This window comes from Opisthocomus hoazin, chromosome 18, assembly GCF_030867145.1.
Source record: "Opisthocomus hoazin isolate bOpiHoa1 chromosome 18, bOpiHoa1.hap1, whole genome shotgun sequence".
Classification (NCBI taxonomy): domain Eukaryota; kingdom Metazoa; phylum Chordata; class Aves; order Opisthocomiformes; family Opisthocomidae; genus Opisthocomus; species Opisthocomus hoazin.
The window spans coordinates 548,353-568,511 of record NC_134431.1 but is presented as its reverse complement, the minus strand read 5'-3'; the positions used below and the strand labels follow the sequence as shown (position 1 = coordinate 568,511).

Sequence of the window (20,159 nt, the reverse complement as noted above, 5' to 3'; positions counted from 1 at the left end):
AATTTTCTTTTGCATTTTTGAGAGAACCCCAGGTCTTCACAGCAGCAGTGACTCCAAGTTGCTTTTTGTAGTCTGGGGCCTTAGCTTTCAAGACTGGCACTCACATTTCTGTAACTGGAGGGACATGTCCTGCACCCTTGGTCTCCACATCCCTGCAGCAAGGTTCAAGCGTCCCTGTGAAGAAAAGGGAAAGGGAAAGTCTGGGTACGGGGAGCAGAGGTGCTGCGTGCCCAGGGGCCTGCGAGCTCCTCAGTGCTGTTGCAGTGGGAGGGAGGATCTCTTTCTCTTCTCTGGGCAAAGGACAAGGACTGCGGTGATTTCTGTGCAGCTGTTAAAAAGTTCCATGCTTTTTTGACTGGCATACCTGTATACTCATCGTTTTTAAGGGATGAGCAGTCACGTCTCAATAACGACAGCTGCTGCCTCTTCCTCCGAGCTCCTGCGTTAACGCAATTTAGTGATCGCCATCACCGCTGGCCTTGGAAGGAGCTTGCTTGAGCGATGCTGTGCTGTCTTTCTCTCTCCTGCACTGGCTAGATGAAGAGCAGTGAGTTCTATTACTGGTGATTGGGTCATAAAAGGTAGAAAACTGCTTTCAATCTGTCTGCAGGACAGCAGTGGTGAGGGGAGAGTCTCTTTTACTCTGGAATGGCTGCGGTCATTGCAGAGGAGGTGGCCTTGGAGCCCTTACCTCTTCCCCTGTTTCTCCCCTGATTACAGCTTCATTTGAGGGAAGCCCAAAACATTTAACTCTGAGGTGAATAATAGGAGTGTGTCAGGCTGCAACAGAAAGTGTTGATTCCCTCATTAAACAGAAAGTTATTCAGTGCTGACTCAAAAGTTCTCAAGAGAAACTGCACCGCTCAATACCAACATGTGTGGCTTGGGGAAGGAATTATATGGAGAAATTCATTAGCCTGTGCTAGGCAGGAGGGTCAAACAGATGAATGAAACTGGTCTCTTCTGAATTTACTATGCTGAGTAAGATCGACATAAGAAGCATTACCTGAAGGGGCCAAGAAAACCAAGTGTACACCGTAAAAATAGATACGGATGAACTACTGAAACTAAATCAGAGCAACATGTTGTTTTGAAAAGAAATGGGCACCTGAGCCTGTAATGGTTCCCCCTGTGTCCTTCTTTTGATTGAAACTCTTGAACGAGTATAGGACTTCTCCACTGCTGTGGTGGATGGACGCTTTGCTCTTTGTTAGCGGCTGCCAGGCACTAATCTAGCGTAGCTCATACACAAGTGCAGAAAATGTACACAAAAGGGATAATTTAAAAAAAAAGAGGTCAACTTGAGGTCAAGGGGGAAGAATATGAGAAGCTTAGATTTTAAATGGTGTAATAAAAAATTATTTTTAACAAAATTCCCAGTTCTGGGAGTGGTGGGGCAGGGCATTACGTAGAAGGGTGCCTGCACATTTGTGAAGGTTAAGTGGCAATATTAAGGCACGTTGCTAAAGAGAAACTCTGACATATCTCCCTGAGGAAGCGTGAAAAATGGTCCTATAGAGCAATAAAATCTTAGACATAATCTACACTGGAGCTCGTTAGCAGCATGCTTATTCTGGCAAATTCTTCGAGTATAAGGGAACTAGAAAAGAGCAAGATGACAAGAGAGCAGAGGCGTGGAATGAGAAGAAAGGAGACATTAAACAGTTCAGGACTTTGCACCTTGGAAAGGAGCGGCTTGGAGGACAACAGAAAAGTAATAAAGCTTTATGAAAGCATGACTGGCATGTAAGTAGAGAATAATCAGCATTTCTGAGAGCGTGAGGACTGTTGGGACATTCAATAAAAATCTGTCTGTAAATTGGGCTGAAGGAAGGTTTATTTATACAGTGTTTTCACAATGTTAGCTATTGCCAGAGAACGATGCGGAGGCCAAAAGCACAGAGAAGTCAACCTGAGAAAAATAATTGGAAGAGAAGTGTCAGTGTGTGTTTGTTGATTAAAAATAAATTATTTATGATCGTAAATAGAAGAGTTAACTTTGAGGAAACACAGACAAATCCTGTGGCACTGAGTGATAAAACAGTATTTTAAATTCAGTGTGGTGAAGTAATGTGCTTGGAGGACAGCCCCGACTGTGTGTATACAGTGATGAGCTCCGAACTGGCTTTCCGATCATAGATGAAACTTCGGGGTTATAATAGGCAGTTCTGTCAAAGTATTACCTCAGTGTCTGGAAAAGCCAATTGAAGGGTAGGTGCTTGTGGACAAATAATAGCAATCAACTAGGAAACATAGTGCTGTGGAAACCCATAGTGCACCTGTGTTGGGAGTGCTGCGTGAGTGCTGGTCTCATTGCTCTTAAAGACCCAGAGAAGCTGGGAGAGATCCCGAAAAGGTCGACAAGAATGATCAAAGGTGTGAAACGAGTTCCGTGTAAAGAATGATACCTAGATCAAAGCTCTTCAGGCTCGGAAAGATAGCTTTGAAGAGGATACGATGGAAGCATATAAAGCCTTAGCAGCATGCGAGTGTATATGAACCCATCATTCACTGTCTCTTCTGATAAAAGGACAAAGACCACAAAATTAAAGTAGCGGGTGGCAGGCTCAAAACAAAGTGAGATATTTATAAAGCGGGAGCAGGGCCGCCTCCTTTCTCTTTGGCATTGAGGTTTTGATCTGTTGGAACAATTCCCTGGATTTAGGCTCATTTATTCTGCAGTTAACACTTCATCAGAACGCTGTTCACAGGGCTTTGAAAGCTTAGCTCTCGAGCTCTGCTCAGAAGAGAAATCCTTTTGAATGTTGGAGAAGGAATATGAAGCCTGGCAGGCTGAAACAGCCCCTCTGATCATTTTTTGTAGGGCGAAATCAGCGCCACTTCTCAGTGAAGTGTTTTGGTGGAAACACCCAGTAAAGTCAGACCCAGTTTGTACAGACCACAACACACAGCCTAGCCCTGGGGCTGGTATCTTGGGGTTGTTATTGGAGTGTTACAACTTCTGCGACAGCGAGAGCTCGTGTATCCTCTTGGTCTGGCCGTGAGTTGGGATGGTGGCACGTTCTTACAGTGGTGGTAGGTAGTTCCAGCTTCAGCTGCTACAGAAGTACCGCGACAATAAAATACCAAGCAGCGGCAGTAGTGTTATTTTGGGATTGCTCCTCAGGATTTAGAAGAAGACAAGCTGAAGGAGAAGGTTTTGGATCATGGAAACTGGACATGGTTCCAAGGTACAGGTGCTGTTTGTTTGGGGTTTATTCCCTGTGATTTGTTGTGTTCACCTGTTCATTGACAAAATTCATCTCTTGCCATTTTAGGCTGATTCAAAGCACCTGACTAAACATTTCTTTACTTAATGGTAAAGAGAGATACCACTTACTTAAAAACTCATAGACTGCTCAGGTGAATTGTGCTTTGAGTTGTATTTCAGTTTAACACCTGCTCCTGACCTGGAGAAGGGCTTCTGGTCACAAAAATGTGTCATTATTTCCAGCTGGTTAAATAAAAGCTATTACCTCAATCTGGAAATCTCTGAAATATTTGGAGGTAGAAAGAGGAGGGAGAGCGGTGGTGGGGTCTGGGTACCCTGGGCTGTAGCGGCTGGACGCGTGCTGAGCTGCGGTGTGAGCGTGCGGGAGGCTGGTGTCTGCCCGGGGACACGTCGCTTCCGAGCAGGGTGCCGCTGCGCGCGCCACTGCATCAGGCTCTTGAGCTGGTGAAGAGTAGTCTGTGGTAAGGTGGGTTGTCAGCATTTTGCTTTTAAAGTATTGCGTATGGTCCAGAGTAATTGGGTTACTGGGGCTTAACAGATCGCTAATGGTGTTACGCTGTGGGTGGGTGCTCTTAGGCCTCTCCGGCAGTTTCTCTCTTCAGCAGCTGCAACTCGTTAGCTCAAATTGCCCTGGAGGAGGCACGAAAGAGGATCTACACCTTGGTTCCATGAGGGTGGCCTGAACTAATATGGTATTCTTTGCAATTGGAATTGGCACCCGTTAGTACCACAGTTCACCTGACTGCTACATTTTATGGTGTGACTACCCTTCTTCAGAACATTGTCAATCTCGTGAGAGTTTCTTTAGATTTCATGGCTGTAACATTGGAATACTGGACATGGGGTAATATATAAAATAAATATATAAAAATAATGTATAAAATAAATATATCTGCCATTTTCCAAAAGGAAAAAGCAGTGAAGCTTGGAGAGGGAGGGGAAAAAAGTAATATTGCAGTGAATAAAAGCAATCCAGAACTAATTAGTGCTCTCATTTTATGTCTGAGGTGACTGCATCAGCAGTGTCTTTAAACTAAATCCTGCTTAAAGGTTAATACAGGAGAAGTGTACATGCAATGTTACAGGAAGGAAATACTAAAACTGGGTAAAAATATTTGACAGTTTCTGTGCAGGTCAGTGTTGGCAAGCTAGCCTGTCTGCAGAGCTGTTACCAACAGGCGTTGGTAGGGTCAGGGCTGGTGTTCTCCCGCTTGCTGTTTGCCAGGGGCCTTGCGCTGGGAAGGTCCTTCTGGACGAGACAGACAGGCTTGTGGAAAGCGGCGCCTGCTCAGAGCTGTTGAACGGGGCTGTCGGAAGGAGTTAGTCTTCGATTTAGCTTCCAGAGTGTGTTACTTTATATTGTATATTATGTTTTAGTTTTGCCACGTTGGGATGAAAGAATATTCTGTGTGTCATCGGTAAAGATGTTTATAATTTTTGTGACTGTCTGGGGAGGAGAGAGGCACCAAATTATATTTCATGGGGAATGCTGCCTGACCGGATTTTCTGCTGCACAGAGCCTGAGAATAAATAACCTCTGTGTTCGGGAAGAACAGCAGCGTTTCAGTGCACTGAGGAGGAAGCTTCTACAGGACCTGAGAGAGACGGATGCTGGTCTGAAGCACGCGTGGATGTACGAGCAGAGAGGAGGTGTCACTAGGGGCTGTTCTTTTGCTGTTTCCTAGGCATTCGCTGTCAGACTGTACCAGAGCGGATCTTGCACTACACAGATCCTGTGCCGTTCTTCGTGTGTTCTTATTCTGGAAAGTACTGAATATTTTTCAGGGGCGGGGAATCAATTTAATATTAAACCTGTTGTTTTGACTTATTAACATCTACCCTGAAAAATCTACCAGGAGATTAATTTCTGCTCCATCTACACCTTTAATGTGAGGTGTCTGACTTCATTCCTTATTCATTATGAAACAGTTTCAGAAAGGGAATTTTTAAATAGTGCTGATGTGTGGCTGTAACAGTCACTACTTCTGGATTTTCATTTTTCTTTTTATTCTGATCTGTGATGTTTTCAGGTTAAAAATCTCATTATTTATACATCTACTTGCAGCAAAAGAAATTCCCATTGGATAAAAGGAGACCATTTTTATGATGAGTGGTGTGTAAAGCTGGAATCTACATCCTTGGTGATCTGCAAATCTGTAAGGCCCTGAGCATCTGGATCCAGATTTGAAATTACTCCTGCTTGGAGCAGGAGGTTGTGCTAGGTGACCTCCAGAGATCCATTCCAGCCTACGTTGTTCTGTGATTGCATTCGGATCCCGTAAATGGAAACCTTGCAATGCCTCTGTCGTGCCATCTTCACCTGCGGAAGAGGCTGGGAGCAGACTTCTGAGGAACTTCCTCTTAGTACTTCTTACTCGAGAAATTAGTTTGAGACTTTGGTGTAGTCAGCTTTAGCCTTCACTGTCGCCTTGGTGTGGAGTGTCGTCCGCGTCTCATGCTGGTTTCTAGGGAATGAAATCAGGAATTAATCTGGTGTAAGCAAGTCTTTCAAAACGGGGTGGGGGTGTTGTTAATGTGAAACCCATGTGATGATTCAGCTTCATTCAGAGCTAGAGTATTGAAACTAAATCACTTGTATTGAGATCTTCAGCTACTTCAGAAAGAAGTAAAATCTTTGTGGTTTAACACCTTCAGGGCTTTGTTTACAATAACTACGTGTCCTAGTTGGAGTGTCCGTAGTATCACGGATTTCCACTCTAAGATTGGTCGTATGAAGTTCTCTTAAGCTTGTAAATGTTTTTGCTGTATCCCAAGTATACAAAACTGAATTTCACTTAATAGGAATCACTTTGACTTACACTATTGTTTCTTAGTGGAAACTAAACTCTGAGTTTGTCTCCACCATGGACTTTGGTTTGGAACAGTTTGGGTGAAGATAAAAAGGAAAGATGACTTTTACCTGAGAGATACTGCAGTCAACTTACCTTTGTAAAAACTGTTCCTTTCTTGGTAGAAGTTGTTCACTGAGTCCAGTTCACTCACTAGAGAGCTTCGGCTTCTTTGACCACACAAATTTTAATGTGAATCACTGTGGGGATATATAAGGAAAGGGAGGGGAAGAAGGATGGAGTAAAGGGGAAGCAGAAGTTTTTTCCTGCCTAAAATGCGAACAGGGCTTAGATTTGGAGGGACAAGATCTCACTGGGGCAGGAAGCACCTTCAAGATGATGTGTCTGTCAGACTTTGGCAGATCTTGGGCACTAATGGCCAGGGCTTTTGAAGGAAGACTGTCCTGGTTTCTGCTGAGACAGAGTCAATTTTCCCCTCAGTAGCTGCTGTGTTTTGGAGTTAGTATGAGAAGAATGTTGATAACACTGATGGTTTCAGTTGTTGCTATGAAATCAAGGACCTTTTTTAATCTCTCAGTGTTCAGCTGATGAGCAGCTGTGCAGGAGCTGGGACCGGGCACAGCCGGACAGACAGCCAAACTGGCCATGGAAATATTCCACACCGTGGATGGCGTGCTGGGTTTGGGAAGGGGGTTGGCCGGGGGACAAGGGTCTATCTTTCTTATTTCCCTGAGTTCGAATCCTCTCTTGTCCAGGGGTTTGAACTTTGTGGGAGATCAATCTTTTTTCAGGAGTTCTGCAAAATTCACAAAAATTCACAAGTTTGGCATTCTGTGGTCACTGCTCGGGGACTGACTGCGAATCAGTCGTTGGGTGGTGAGAAAATTATATTGTATTTAGTTTTGTTTTGCATATTCATTGTCACTATTGTCGTCGTCATCATGTAGTTTTATAATTGACTTCAAACAGAAGTCATTCTTATGAACAGTGGTTTGAAACTTGCTGATGCCAAGTGTTTGCTGGGTGCCTGCCATGGCTCTGCCGCTCTGCGGTGCCCTGTGTACGTCACCAGAAGGAGCTCCTCTATTTTATTTTGTGTAAAATTCCACTTGGTCATAAGAGCTTATGAAACAGCAGCAGTTGGCTCCCCTGTGCCCCGTCCTATGCTTGTCTGGGCCCTGAGCTGCTCAGCTACGTCAAGCAGGGGCATCTGAGGGAGACACTGAGCCTGTTCTGCTTCCGAAACCTCAGAAGCAACTGATGTCATTCCTGAAACAGCTAATGCATTTTACAGGAATATAATTTTTCTTTCTTTGTTCTTGTCTGATAGTCTGACCGATACCAAGGAAACCCATACTGATGCATGACTTCTAGGCAGTTGCCACCCAGATTCAAGCATCTCATTTGTCATCAAACGTGCAGAATTTAGCCAAAGGCTGGCATGCCTGATGGTATCCCAGGCCTGGTGTGACATGAGTCTGCTCCTGGACAGAGGATTTAAATAATTTGCATCATTGATGGATGGGTTTTACTGGCAAGGGAGAGAGGGCAGGCGTCTGTTTTGGGGTCTTGGCCTCCTGTTGATACAGCTGATAGTGAAACACATCTCTCTCACCTCTGCGTTTCACCACGAGGTGACTTCCACTGGTGACGGGGAGGGACTTGACTGTCCATAACCTGCCATCTTACTGTATGTGGCCAGGGGTTACAGGGTGGTGGCTCCCTGCTCAGGTGATGCTGTTGCACAGTTGAAGAGTAACTGGCCAAATCCAGGCACAGGCAAAACCCGTGTGGTGCTGGTGAGCAGGTAGTTCTGTAGTTTCCTTGCAGGCTGAGCACCCCGGGCTGTGCTGGGGAGCTTCTCTGCTACGTGCATGTTTCAGCACGTAGAGAAATGTGTGGTAAGGGCTTGATGTAAAGTATGTTGGATAAAGGGCGTAAGAGGGACACTGTGTGGCCTGCCCAGCAGTGTGTCTGGTCGCCCAGTTCTCCAGCAGTGGCAGGGAGGGAAGCTGTTTAGGAAGAGGCTGTGAGCTGGGCAGCTTTCTGCTGCTTTTCCCCATTGCTCTTCCAGGATCCGCAAAGTTTGGGCTATGGATGTTAGAGGATATATCCATTTTATTTTTTCCCTGCTTAGTGTCTATTTATGGACCTGTTCTCCTGAATGTATCAAAACATTTTTTTTTTAATCTCCTGAAATTATTTGCCTCCAAAACCTTGAATATTTGAGCTCTATTGGTAGTCCTCCTAAATGGTGGGTTGTATCCCTCCCTCCTTTCTCCTCACTTCCATCATTGCACTGGCTCCATTGCTCCCGTGGTGGCAGGGTGAGCTGCTTCAACTCACTGAAACAGCAGAAAGCAAACCTGTGCCTTAGGAAGAACATCTACCACCCAAAGTTTTACAAATACAGCAAGAATAAAAATGTTTTAAATTAAACTCTTCAATGAGTTTTAACTTTCAAACATTTTCACAAGTACTGATGTTTTCACACCTGACGTTTCTGTGGATGCCGTAACTCCTGCGCCCCGCACCACGAGGCACGCTGGCGTGGGATTTCCCTGGCAGCTTTGGAAGTGGCTGCTGATGCCAAGTGTTTGCTGGGTGCCTGCGACGGCTCTGCCGCTCCACGGTGCCCTGTGTACGTCGTGGTGGTCGGGTGATCCCATGCACTCGGGAGCTGGCTTCCCGGTTGTGACATGTTTGAGGAACGTAGTTGGCGAGTAAACAAGTAACACAAACTGTCGGTCTGAGCATCCTTTGCCAAGGGACCGTTCAAATTCTTCCTTTAGCCCTCTTAGCTTCCCATTTGCATTTGGTTTGCTGTGCTTTATGGAATTTCCTCTTTTGCTCATCTGGACAAAGTTCCTACTTCTTTTAAATTCCAGCCATTCCCAGGATAGCCTCCTTAAACTTCCTAACGAGTCATGCAGGGTTTGCATATACAGTGGCTCTGTCTTCATGCTTCCGTGGTGGCACGCAGATTACCTGGGCTTCCCATACATCATTTTTAAGAGTCTCCAGAGTCCTTCTGGGATTCCTTCTTTTTGCTGCTTTTTCTGGATTTTTAAATTTTATTTTAACAAGTTGCCTCATTTTTTATGTAGTTCCGTTTCTTGAAATTGAGTGTCTGTGAGCCAGATTTGGTGGCTTTCTGTCACACTACAGCATTTACAGAATCCCAGCATGGCAGGGGTTGGCAGGGCCCTCTGTGGGTCACCCAGCCCAGCCCCCTGCCCAAGCAGGGTCACCCACAGCAGGCTGCACAGCACCGCGGCCAGGCGGGGCTGGGATATCTCCAGAGAAGGAGACTCCACAGCCTCCCTGGGCAGCCTGGGCCAGGGCTCCGGCACCCTCAGAGGGAAGAAGTTCTTCCTCGGGTTCAGCTGGAGCTTCCTCTGCTCCAGTTTGTGCCCGTTGCCCCTTGTCCTGTCGCTGGGCACCACTGGAAAGAGTCTGGCCCCGTCCTCCTGACACCCACCCTGCAGATATTTAGAGGCATTTCTAAGGTCCCCTCTCAGCCTTCTCTTCTCCAGGCTGAACAAGCCCAGCTCCCTCAGCCTTCCCTGGTAGAAGAGATGTTCCAGTCCCCTCCTCATCCTCGTAGCCCTCCGCTGGACTCTCTCCAGCAGCTCCTCATCTTTCTTGAAGTGGGGAGCCCAGAACTGGACACAGTGCTCCAGATGGGGCCTCACCAGGGCAGTGTAGAGGGGAAGGAGAACCTCCCTCGACCTGCTGGCCACACTCCTCTTGATGCACCCCAGGATCCCGTTAGCTTTCTTGGCACCCAGGGCACGCTGCTGGCTCATGGTCAACTGGTCATCCCCCAGCACTCCCAGGCCCTCTCTGCAGAACTGCTCTCCAGCAGGTCCGCCCCTCTTTGTATTGTGTTTTCTAGGGAAAAGCAGATCTTCCACTTGTATCCTTCAAAGGATCCTTCCAGTGTAACCTATTCTACAGGCTGATGCTTCCTAAAAGAGCAACTGTAACGGCCCCTGCTGCAGTTTGCTGCTGAGTCATTTGGAGCCCAGTGTCTCTTGAGGGAAGGGCCAGGCTCTGGCACAAGTGCATCCCGGTGAGCTCTGGAGCTGACGTCTCGGTAGCTGTGCAGATGTGCCTTGCAGGGAGCTGATGGCCTCGGGCGCGCTTAGCAGTCTCGATTTACTGCTGAAGCAGTTGGCGTTCTCCATCCTGCGTCTCTGTTATATTCGTGCAGGTGTTTACAAACTGCCCCCGTTACTCATAAGGGAGGATGCTCACAATGGCTGGAAGACGACGTGGTCAGCTGCTGCATCCCGTAGCTGTTTCTGCCCCCTCTGAAAGATGTTGTTACCCGCTCTGTCGAAGGGCTTCTGTCCGTTTCAGAAACTTGTAACATGTATGCCTGTGCTGATGCCTACTAGATGTTAATTTATAGCCCTAGTTACTTGTATCCAGGGAGCACCATGAAGGCTGTGGTGAGTTCACTACTTTGTGTGTTTTCCTACTCTTGTGGGTTGTACATGATCCTCAGGGTCTGACTGCAGGGTTTGGAGCTGACTCCAGAGCTCGTTATGTGTCTGGTCCTCGTTACATGAGCTGGTCCTGATGTTCGTGTGGTTGTCCGATAGGCTCGTTCAGTTCACTAGAAGAGCAGAAAGCTAGCCTGGCAAAAAGTCAGCGTTCAATCTGCTCACGTTGCAGTCAGACAGGCCAGACACTGCTGAAGGCAGGGTTTGGGTCAGGGCTGCACGGGGATGGAGGAGCAGGGCGGGGAAGAGAGCTGCAGGGTCTGGTGTTCCTTTTCAGAGGCTGTGAGGTGAAACTTCAGTTGCTCTGTATCCTGAAATAATACCCTACAACAAGGCAACTCAGATTAGCAAACTGAGTTCTGTCTTATATTCTGGATACACTTTATCTACATTGATTAGATTTAGCATATCTTGAAGCTAAGTGCAGGCCCCTGCATAGCATCTGGCAGTGTTGTGAGCATGTCCTTTATCTGCTTCGTGATTCAGCTGAAGAGCTAACACTGCCAAAAAAGCAGTTTCTTACAGTCAGATCTCAAAGCAAGGTCTTGATACGTGACAGATTTAGAAAAAAGATGGTACACAAGGAGCTGAAGGAGCCCCTTCCTCAGTTGGTTCACTGATCCAAGTGAAAACTAGTCCTGGAAAAAACAGTTGGGGCGGCAGGAAGGAGATCTGCCTTGCCACATTACTGCGTAATCATCGACTTGGTGCAAGGGCAGGAGAGGAAGGAATTTCTGGCTGGCATAGGGAGGGAGGACAGGAGCATCCCTTTTGGCAGCAGCCCACAGTTATATTAAACGAATAATGAAATTACATCCTGAATTGATTCTGAGTTGCCCTATATCTGTTACTGGTTTTAAATGTGTTAATTTGAGCTGCCTCTCCTGCGCTGGCCAGCTGCCTGAGAAGGGACATAAAATTTAGCCTGACACACACAAGGATGTTTTCTGCTTGGGAGCTAATTCACAGCCTGGAAATGATGGAATTGACGGCTGTGCAGCTGGTGTGATGGGTCTGGAGTAATGACATTGATACTTGAGCAGAGGTTGTCCTTCGGGTGATGCAGGATGGGCAATAAGCCAAGCTGAAAGAGCTTGTTCTGGGAAGCTCCAAGGAGCTGTGCTGCATGGGTAGGGGAAAGATGTCTTTAATTAATGAGGAAGAAGGGGGGAAAAAAGCCTGTAATAAGAAACTAATTTTAGCAATTTGTTTTTCATACAGTGCGTATGCGTTCTTAAAATTTACGTCGATCCTGTGAATGCCCCTTTTGCAAGCAGTCTGCAGTTAGAGCAGATTAAAATAGTGAAACTGCATCCGGAGAATTAAATCTGTCTTCTGCGTACATCTGTATTCTTATATTCAATAGACATAATTATTTAATATTGAACAATATGTATTTGCTGTGATAAAATTTGAAGGTCTCTCCATGTCTGGTAGATGACTTGGAATTAGAGATGTTGAAATATTTCATCAGCTTTTGACTGCAAGTGTAGTATTTTCTGATGGCCAAAATCCATTTATTCAAGTTTGAAGGAAGTAAAAAGAGAAGTTTGGTTTTGCTCTGTGAAGACCTTAGTAGAAGTGATCTAGATGTGTACAGATACACAGCCCAATGCAAGGGTGTTGGGTGCTGCGTGAGCTGACACAGGGACCCGTTGTGCGGTCTCAGCTGCTGTGGAGCAGAACGCGTTCGTTCTTGCTGAGCTTTGGCCGTGTCTGCGATGGTTGCTGTGGGTACTTTACGCTAGATTTATCCAGGCTGCACGACGTTGCACTGCACGTGCCAAGAGCTGTGACCAAAACTACTTGGTGCAATTCCTTCGCTGCTGATTATAGGTTATTAATCAGTTTTAGGTTGTACAATTTGTGTATAGGAGTGAGCATAAGAATTTTAAGGTAGTTTTATTTTTTAAATGAAAGTGATTCTAGAAAGTTTTCTTATGCATTTGAACTGAATATTTTTCTTCCATCCCAATAGCACTTCACACAAACGAGTTAAAAAGATCAATCACGGTAGCGTTACAGAATATGAAAACTGAGATCTGACTAAATGTTTGTTTAGCTATACCGTGACTTCAGTGGTGGTTCCTCCCATGTAGCAGGAAGGCTCAGGCGGGTGTAAAGGCTATATTTATTAATGCAATTTATTGTTTGGTAGCCAGTGAAAATGCAACTTTTCAATAAGATAAATATAATGCAAAATCAGCATTACATGTCAGTAAATTTTAATGTGCTGCTTGATGGTTAAAATCTCATTTAAACAGATTTCCAGTCCACCTTGCTCTGGAACACTTTATTTTGCTCAATGGGATATGTATTCACATTTGATTAAATTTTTTCACTTAAAATGTAAAAAACACAGTCAATTAGTAGGAAGGGTAATTGGAACAAAGCAGAAACAAGCTTGAAAATAAAAACTGCAAAGGGAACTGAAGGACCTGGTGGAAAGCAGCCAGGTTTAATCGTAAGCTGCTTAGGAGGAAGCTGCTGCCGGAGAGACCGATGTCCCCGCTTGCCGTGTGCCGGGTCGGAGGACGTGTGCGTGCAGAGCGGTTGCGTTCAGCTGTGCGTGCTGCCTCTGCGGGCGTGAGAGCCCGAAGGTGGTGTCGCGGGCCAGAGAGAGGAGGTGGCCTGGGGAGAAGCTGCGGTGGGTGCGGTGACGGGAAGCAGTGCTGATGGAGAGCTGCAAGTGTTGTGATTGGGGCAGATGTCCAGCTGAAGCCTCCATGAGCCCTCGCTCATACCTGGGTGGGACCTCCTGAACTAGGGGGGCTGTGGGTGCGGGTGGCTCAGTAGAGGGAAAGTGTCTTTGAGCAGATCCCTTCAAATGTGTCCTTCACCGTGAAACTCATCAGAATGGCTCTGTGGTGTGGCTTGAGCTGTGTGAGCTGCTGGCGCTGGATAATGCGGGTGTTGCTTTAGGGTGGTGCCACTGGGCGAGAAAGGGAGTGGAAAAAATCATGTGAATGACGTAAGCAGTGACTGTTATTATCAGTTAAGTCATTTGCAGTGGGGTGAACAGCTTATTAAAGAAAGTGCTGCAAAGCCATTTGAAAGAGATACCATGACCAGAAAAAGCTCTGTCAGAGACAAGAATTTGCATCATTTTCGTGGGAGAAACTTCTCATTCCGGTTTATATCCCGGATATCCCCGCTCTAAAGCTTCTTGGACTGTACTGTAGAGGGGAGCTCACCATGGTTCAGGGTTTGGTCCAGGTAACCCAAAGCAGTTTGAAGACTTTTACATTTTTCTTGCATTCTTGTTTAATCAGCCCTGTAGTTGATGCTGGTTAATTCCAATGGTGAGCAAGGATGGCATCCAGCTGGCTGAGCTCAGTTATGCACATGGCAGCGTGACACTCCTCATAATGGAATTGGACTCTTTCTCCGAAATTAATGGAAAGCTGGGCATGGACTTTTTCCTTACAAAACCAGTGTTAAATGTAGGTCTTGTTTAAACTCCTTAGGAAGTATATTTAGCAGCTGGCATTTCTGCCCTGGGTGTAGCCCAGATTTAAAGGAGGTTGTGCTGTGTGACAAGCTGCTGTTGCTTGCGTGTGGCAGCTGGCACTGTGCTGGTTGAGCAGAACGTGATTTCTCTCTGCGGGCTCGCAGTTTGCCTTGGAGGTGGAGTGCCACATGGTGCATTCTCAAAAATATATGAGCTGGAAAACAAATGGAGTAACCTAGGAAGTATTTTGAAAGTGAACTTGGACCTTTTGCCTGTTTTGCTGGAAGTTTACTGTGTCAGCCGGCTTTTCAGGCTAGAAAACAGAGTAGCCTATGCCGGTGGTTAGGAAGCGCACTGCTGTCGAGAGGCTTACAGAGGACTGAGCAGCAACCTAACAGGAATGCCCAAAGGCCATAAATGAAACTTGTTTTACTGAAGATCTGTATGCCAAGACTCTGCGGTCTGCCTGACCAGACTGAGGAGCCAGCTTGGCTTGTGGTGTGCCCGGGAGAGAGAGGCGCAGGAGGCAGGAATCCCCTTCGACAGAAAGGAAAGAGCCGTAGCGAAAAGCCTCACAACACACACAGCTGAGCAAATGCCTGAGCTGCAAACCTGAGCACTGTGGGTAGTGTAGTTTGCTTCTCGCACTGACTGCAAATTCTGGGTTTGTTCCCGTCTTCCTTTGCACACCCTGGAGCAGCGTTTCTTCCTTCCATCTCATAAGAAGCAGGCAGCTGCGTCAGAGAGCAGTTCCTGGAAACCTAATCCAGATAGTCGTGGCTGTAAGTGCAGTCAGTCCCTAGAGAGAAGGCTTCTTCAGCCGGCCTCTGCTGGCTGCCAAACAAGGGAGCGGACATTCAGGTACTTTCAGTGCCCTGTTTTGTAGCATAGCTTGGTAACTGTGTGATTTTGCCTCAGTGCGGTTACCATACAAAGCAGGAGTAGAACAGGCTATGGAGTTAACAAATTAGAAGCTGTGGTCAAGTTGATGCCTGGGTCGGGCTGAATGAAGAAGGATTTTCAGCCTCAGAATACAAGATTTTGTTGCTCTGGTTTCCTAAACAGCATGGAGAGATTGCACGTCCGTAATAAAACAGAATGTTCAAGGGGGTGCCCGGAGAGTGGGATTCCAGATCCGTCTCTTGCAGCTTGTAACCCTGTGGGGAGCAGCACTGCTAGAACTTCGCCGAACAGAGACCGGAGCCGACGTACCCGCGGGCGGTGCGGTTTCCGCTGCTGGCTCGGAGAGTGCGGGTCTGTAGTGCTCCTGCTCTGGACTTGCTGAGCTTACTTTAACGCAGCTTCTTTCATTGTATATCGAAATGATGTAAGTTGAGAGCACACTTAGCTTGGAGTAAGCATGCGAGCACGTACTTCAGATCTTATTTATAGGTAGGTGGTTTCTTTCTGAGGCTCACCTGCCATCGTTTTTTGCAGCCCCCTGTGTCCTACCCTGATTGCTAGTCCCTCTGCTGATGATTCACCAAATGTTTTTCCTCGATTCTTGTCTTACTGGGTTTCAAAGAACATGGAGTCTACTCCAGCCTTCAGGAAGCCTTTGGAAAGGGAGGGATGGTTTAAACAGGGATATTTGAGTATATTTATAGTTATATAAAAATGGAGGCAAGAGGAATACTTGCAAAGCAGGTGGTACTGGGACATTTATAGAAAAAGTGTGATTTATACACGGATCGTTTCAAGCAAACCTTTTGCTTTGCCTGTAGCCCGTCTTCTACAGGACTCTTCTGTGTGCTATGAATATTTGTGCTGCTTTGTTGTGGTATTTTAAACTTGCTTTCAGCTTATGAAATGACATGTTTGTTTTTTTTAAATGACAGAAGGAATGGAGGGAGAGAATTGATTGTTTCCTGGGCAGACAGGTCTGCAGATCTTTTACAAGGAGTCTGTAACATGTCTGGAGCAGAGGATGTCTCAGGTCGCAGATACCCCCCCCTTCCCTTTGCCTCCGCATCTGGAGATGTGCTTTGCCAGGTCTCTCTGCTACAAAGTGTTCTGAGAAATTTTTGTGGCCTTTTTTGCATGAATGTGACACTTTGTTTCAAACCAGAAGCCATGTTGCTGTTAGCATAGCAGGGTGCTCAGGTGAAACTGGGGTGAATAGTCATGTAGATCGAGTCAGATCTCGTGCTGTAATAACAAGTCACCCAGATTTGGTCCAGGGCAATCACACTCAGGTGGCTAAAACCTTGGGAAGAGAAAAGTGCATGCATCTGCCTACAGAGTATCCTCCGAATGGATTCAGATGAAGGCCTGAGGCTGCGACAGCCGTTTCCCAGAGAGTTCACAAGTGAGTGGATTGGGAAGAGCTGGTTCAGCAAGCTAAAAAAAGCTGCATGCAAGCAGTGATGGGGACCCCCTGTACCTTTTCTTTCAAAAAGCTTTGGGTTGCTAGGGAAGCAGAAAAAACTGCCATTTACTGGATGAGCAGGTTAGAATCAGAAAGTTTAGAAAAGAAATCCACCATCTGGCTGTTTGTGGTAGTGTAGGTTTAATCTTTCTGTCTGATTTTGCCCTCAGTTCAGCAATTTTCAGTGGCTTCCTGGCTCACCTCAGCATTCGGTCGCCTCTGGCCCCGTCGGAGGTCCCGCTCTGGCTCCTGCAGCCGGGATGAGAGGCTGCTCCGGGCTGAAGAGTCTCCCAGGCTGACTGCTGCAGACAGACTCCTTGCAGAGCAGTCTCTTACTCTTCCTGCGTGCCCCCCTACAGAAGTTCTCCCAGCTACATGAACCCAGTTGGCATTGAGGAAGGTGGTGTCTTCACTCTCAAGGAAGTTTCACCCAATTCTGAGCCCTGCATCCCAGCAGCAGCCTTTCTTGTTGCTGTCATCTTGATTCAACAAAGGAGCCACAGGCGGTTTGTTGCCTCAGCCCCTAGAGACCCCCCTTCCCCGAAACAGTATTTGGAGCAATAGCAGACCAGGAAGATAAGCATCAGACTAATTTCAGAGTGATGTTGTTCATTGTAGTTGCATCTAGAGACCAAGTATGGAATCGAGGTTGATGAGGTAAAAGCGCTGGACGATCCTTGCTTTGAACACCTACTTCGTTTCCTATTATTCTCAAATAACAAAGGATTAACAAAGTAGTGCCTGGCATTTACAAAATGTGTCTCTCTGCCTCTCTCTTGACTTTACACACTTCATGGACTGGCATACTTGTATCAGCAGCAAATGATGTCCCCAGGCTGGTGTATGCAGGATGCGTCCCAGGGCGCTCTGAGAGTTGTTGCTCTTTGTATAGCTCTGCGTAGCTCAAGTGAAACTAGGAGGAATATCTGCAAAGCTTTAACAGAAGTATCTTTGAGCAACCTAGCGCAGAGTGGTTGGTGCTCTGACTTGTTCTTTGGTCAGTCAAAGCTCGGTAGACAGTGATTATTCCATGCCCTGCTTCACTGTGGACTCTGGTTTAGGCAGAAATGCTGGGTGGGAGCCTAAGACTCATGAACCACAAAACAAGTGTAAGTTCCTGCTTCCTTGTGTGTGGAAACCCGCAGAGAAAGGTGACCGGTGTGTGCACAGTCTTTTAATCCCGTTGGGTAGAGTGGACAACTGCTTGGTCTCTTGGGCAAGCCCAAGAATAAGCGCCAGCTTCCTGCCTGGCGTCAGGCCTGGTGGGTGTCTTTGCACAGGAGCCTGAGAGAAGAATAAGCTCTCCAGAGAATGAGGTGGTGGTTCTAGTCCTGCCTGTCACCACAGAATCACAGAGTAGTAGGGTTTGGAAGGGACCACTGTGGGTCATCTAGTCCAACCCTCCTGCTGAAGCAGGGTCACCTACAGCAAACTGCATAGGACCTTGTCCAGGCGGGGCTGGAATATCTCCAGAGAAGGAGATTCCACAACCTCCCTGGGCAGCCTGTTCCAGTGCTCCGTCACCCTCAGAGGGAAGTTCTTCCTCATGTTCAGACGGAACTTCCTGTGCCTCAGTTTGTGCCCATTGCCCCTTGTCCTGTCACTGGGCACCACTGAAAAGAGCTTGGCCCCATCCTCCTGACACCCACCCTTCAGCTGCAGACAAGCTTTGCGAGGCTTGTTTGAAACTCCTTTGGTGTCTGTAACCTTGTAGGATGCTGTTTTGGAGAGGACCTGGTAGATGCTGAGCTCTTAATCAGTCCCAATGTATATGGAAGTTGTAATTCCTTAGTAGAAAATATTTTTTGGTCTCTGTAACATCTTACCAGAATTACAGTAACTGGCTCTTCCTCTGGGGCTTACAGTGCGTTGTATAATGACTCTTACTGCTCTTCTGAGTAAAAACTCATCATGGGGTAAGGGGGATGTTACTGTGAATGAACTGGTTTCTTGGAACTGTCGCAACTGATGTGTTTTATAGCAAAAAAAAACCGAAAAAGAAGAATAATTTCAAGTTTCCCAAAGCAAAGGAGCTAAAAGAGAAGGAGTTGCTGTGTCAGATTTTCAGAGGGCATAGGCGTTATGATTTGTTTTGTGGCAGAGCGGCTTCAGCCACACCAGTGTTAGTCCTGGCACAAAGCGGGGTGACAAGAGTGTGCAGCTCTGCGCAGCATTTGGGGTGAGGGGACCCCTCCTTCCCAGAGCAGTGCACGTATGTGTGGAATGAAGGTGGCTGGAGAAGCACAGCTGCAGTACTCTTTTTCCACCTTTTTTTCTTTCATGGTTAGCAGCAGAGTATTATTTTGGAAAAAGAATTTGATTTGTGACAGTATTGGAGAGTCTTTTTCTAGCACATTCAGCTAACGCCAAGGAAGCCCACCACACGCCTATTCCTGTCCCTACTTATGTCCATGGCTTCTTTTATTTCATCTACAGTAATATAGTTTTCCTGAACAAACAAATAATCTGGCAGCATCATCTATTGCCAGAGCCCTCTTCATATTGCTGCAGCTGCCTGCTCGAGAAACTCGCCTGTCTCAAATCATAGGTAGAGCCTCTAGAATAAAAAGTTACACCCCTGGTGAGCTCTGCCATATTTTTCCTCCATCCTCATTGTTGTATTTATACTGGAAGATTTCTTCCCTGACTCTGTGCCAGCAGTGATCACAGAATCACAGAATGTTCGGGGTTGGCAGGGCCCTCTGTGGGTCACCCAGCCCAACCCCCTGCCCAAGCAGGGTCACCCAGAGCAGGGGGCACAGCACCGCGGCCAGGCGGGGCTGGAATATCTCCAGAGAAGGAGACTCCACAGCCTCCCTGGGCAGCCTGGGCCAGGGCTCCGGCACCCTCAGAGGGAAGAAGTTCTTCCTCATGTTCAGACGGAACTTCCTGTACCTCAGTTTGTGATGTGACAACCTCACATACGGTCGATGACATTTTTGTCTTTCCTTTCATGACTCTGCACCGCGTGATGGAGAATGAGTGCTTGGGCTGCGCGAGTGACGGTGTCACCCTGCACGTGTTCAGCTGGACCAGGACTGTCTGGGGGCCGTTTTTGTATCCCACTGTATAAAACAAGGGCTGCCTTGGGTTCTGCGCTGTCTGCTGTTCTGCCAACGAGGCGCTGGGATCTCCACACCTCTGCTTCCCACATGCCAGCGCAGTGTTGGCTGCGTGTCTCGCGGGTTGCGGGCACAGCCCCGTCGCTCGTGGCTGGGTGCCGTGGTTAAGCTGTGTTGGGCAAGGCAGTGAGATGTCCGTGTTCCCGCGTGCTGAACACACTTCTGCGCTCTGCTGATTTCCAGTCATTTCCAGTTCGTTTCAAGGCAGACTATGGCTAAAGTACCAGCAATACATGGAAAGGGGTCCAGACTTTCTGAGTAGAAAGGCCTGAGCTTTCGGGGACAATTTTCAGTGGGAAAGGCAGGGTGAGGAGTAACAGAACTGACACACTGGGTGCGAGCATGACTGTTTGCCTGCTATAGATACAGCTGCTTTGGGTTGCACGGAGAACCAGCTTCTTTCAGACTTCCAGGCTTCAGTTTGAGCACAGACGAGTCCAGTGAAAGATCTTCAGACTTTCTTTGGCTAGTATCTCTTGTAATGCTGTTAATGACAATATTCCTTTGTTTCAGAATCGCCCATTTGCTGCTCTGAGGGTTGTTTGGCTCCACTTACAGCACCATGGACGAGCTGCAGGATGTTCAGCTGACCGAGATCAAACCGCTGCTCAATGATAAGGTAATGCTAGCTGCTCCTTTGCAGGTGTGCTCTGGCTGACTTTGTC

At 47.0% G+C, this 20,159-nt stretch overlaps 1 protein-coding gene across 2 annotated transcripts in view; it reads left to right on the top strand.

Moving 5' to 3' along the window:
• The window catches only part of NDRG3 (NDRG family member 3), a 65,336-nt gene that overhangs the window by 10,757 nt on the left and 34,420 nt on the right, over positions 1 to 20,159 (top strand). For both annotated transcript variants that reach the window (XM_075438952.1, XM_075438951.1), the window contains exon 2: positions 20,008 to 20,113. In XM_075438952.1, coding sequence (XP_075295067.1) covers positions 20,057 to 20,113 — 57 coding nt within the window. In that variant the 5' untranslated portion in view covers positions 20,008 to 20,056. The remainder of the gene's footprint in view (positions 1 to 20,007; positions 20,114 to 20,159) is intronic.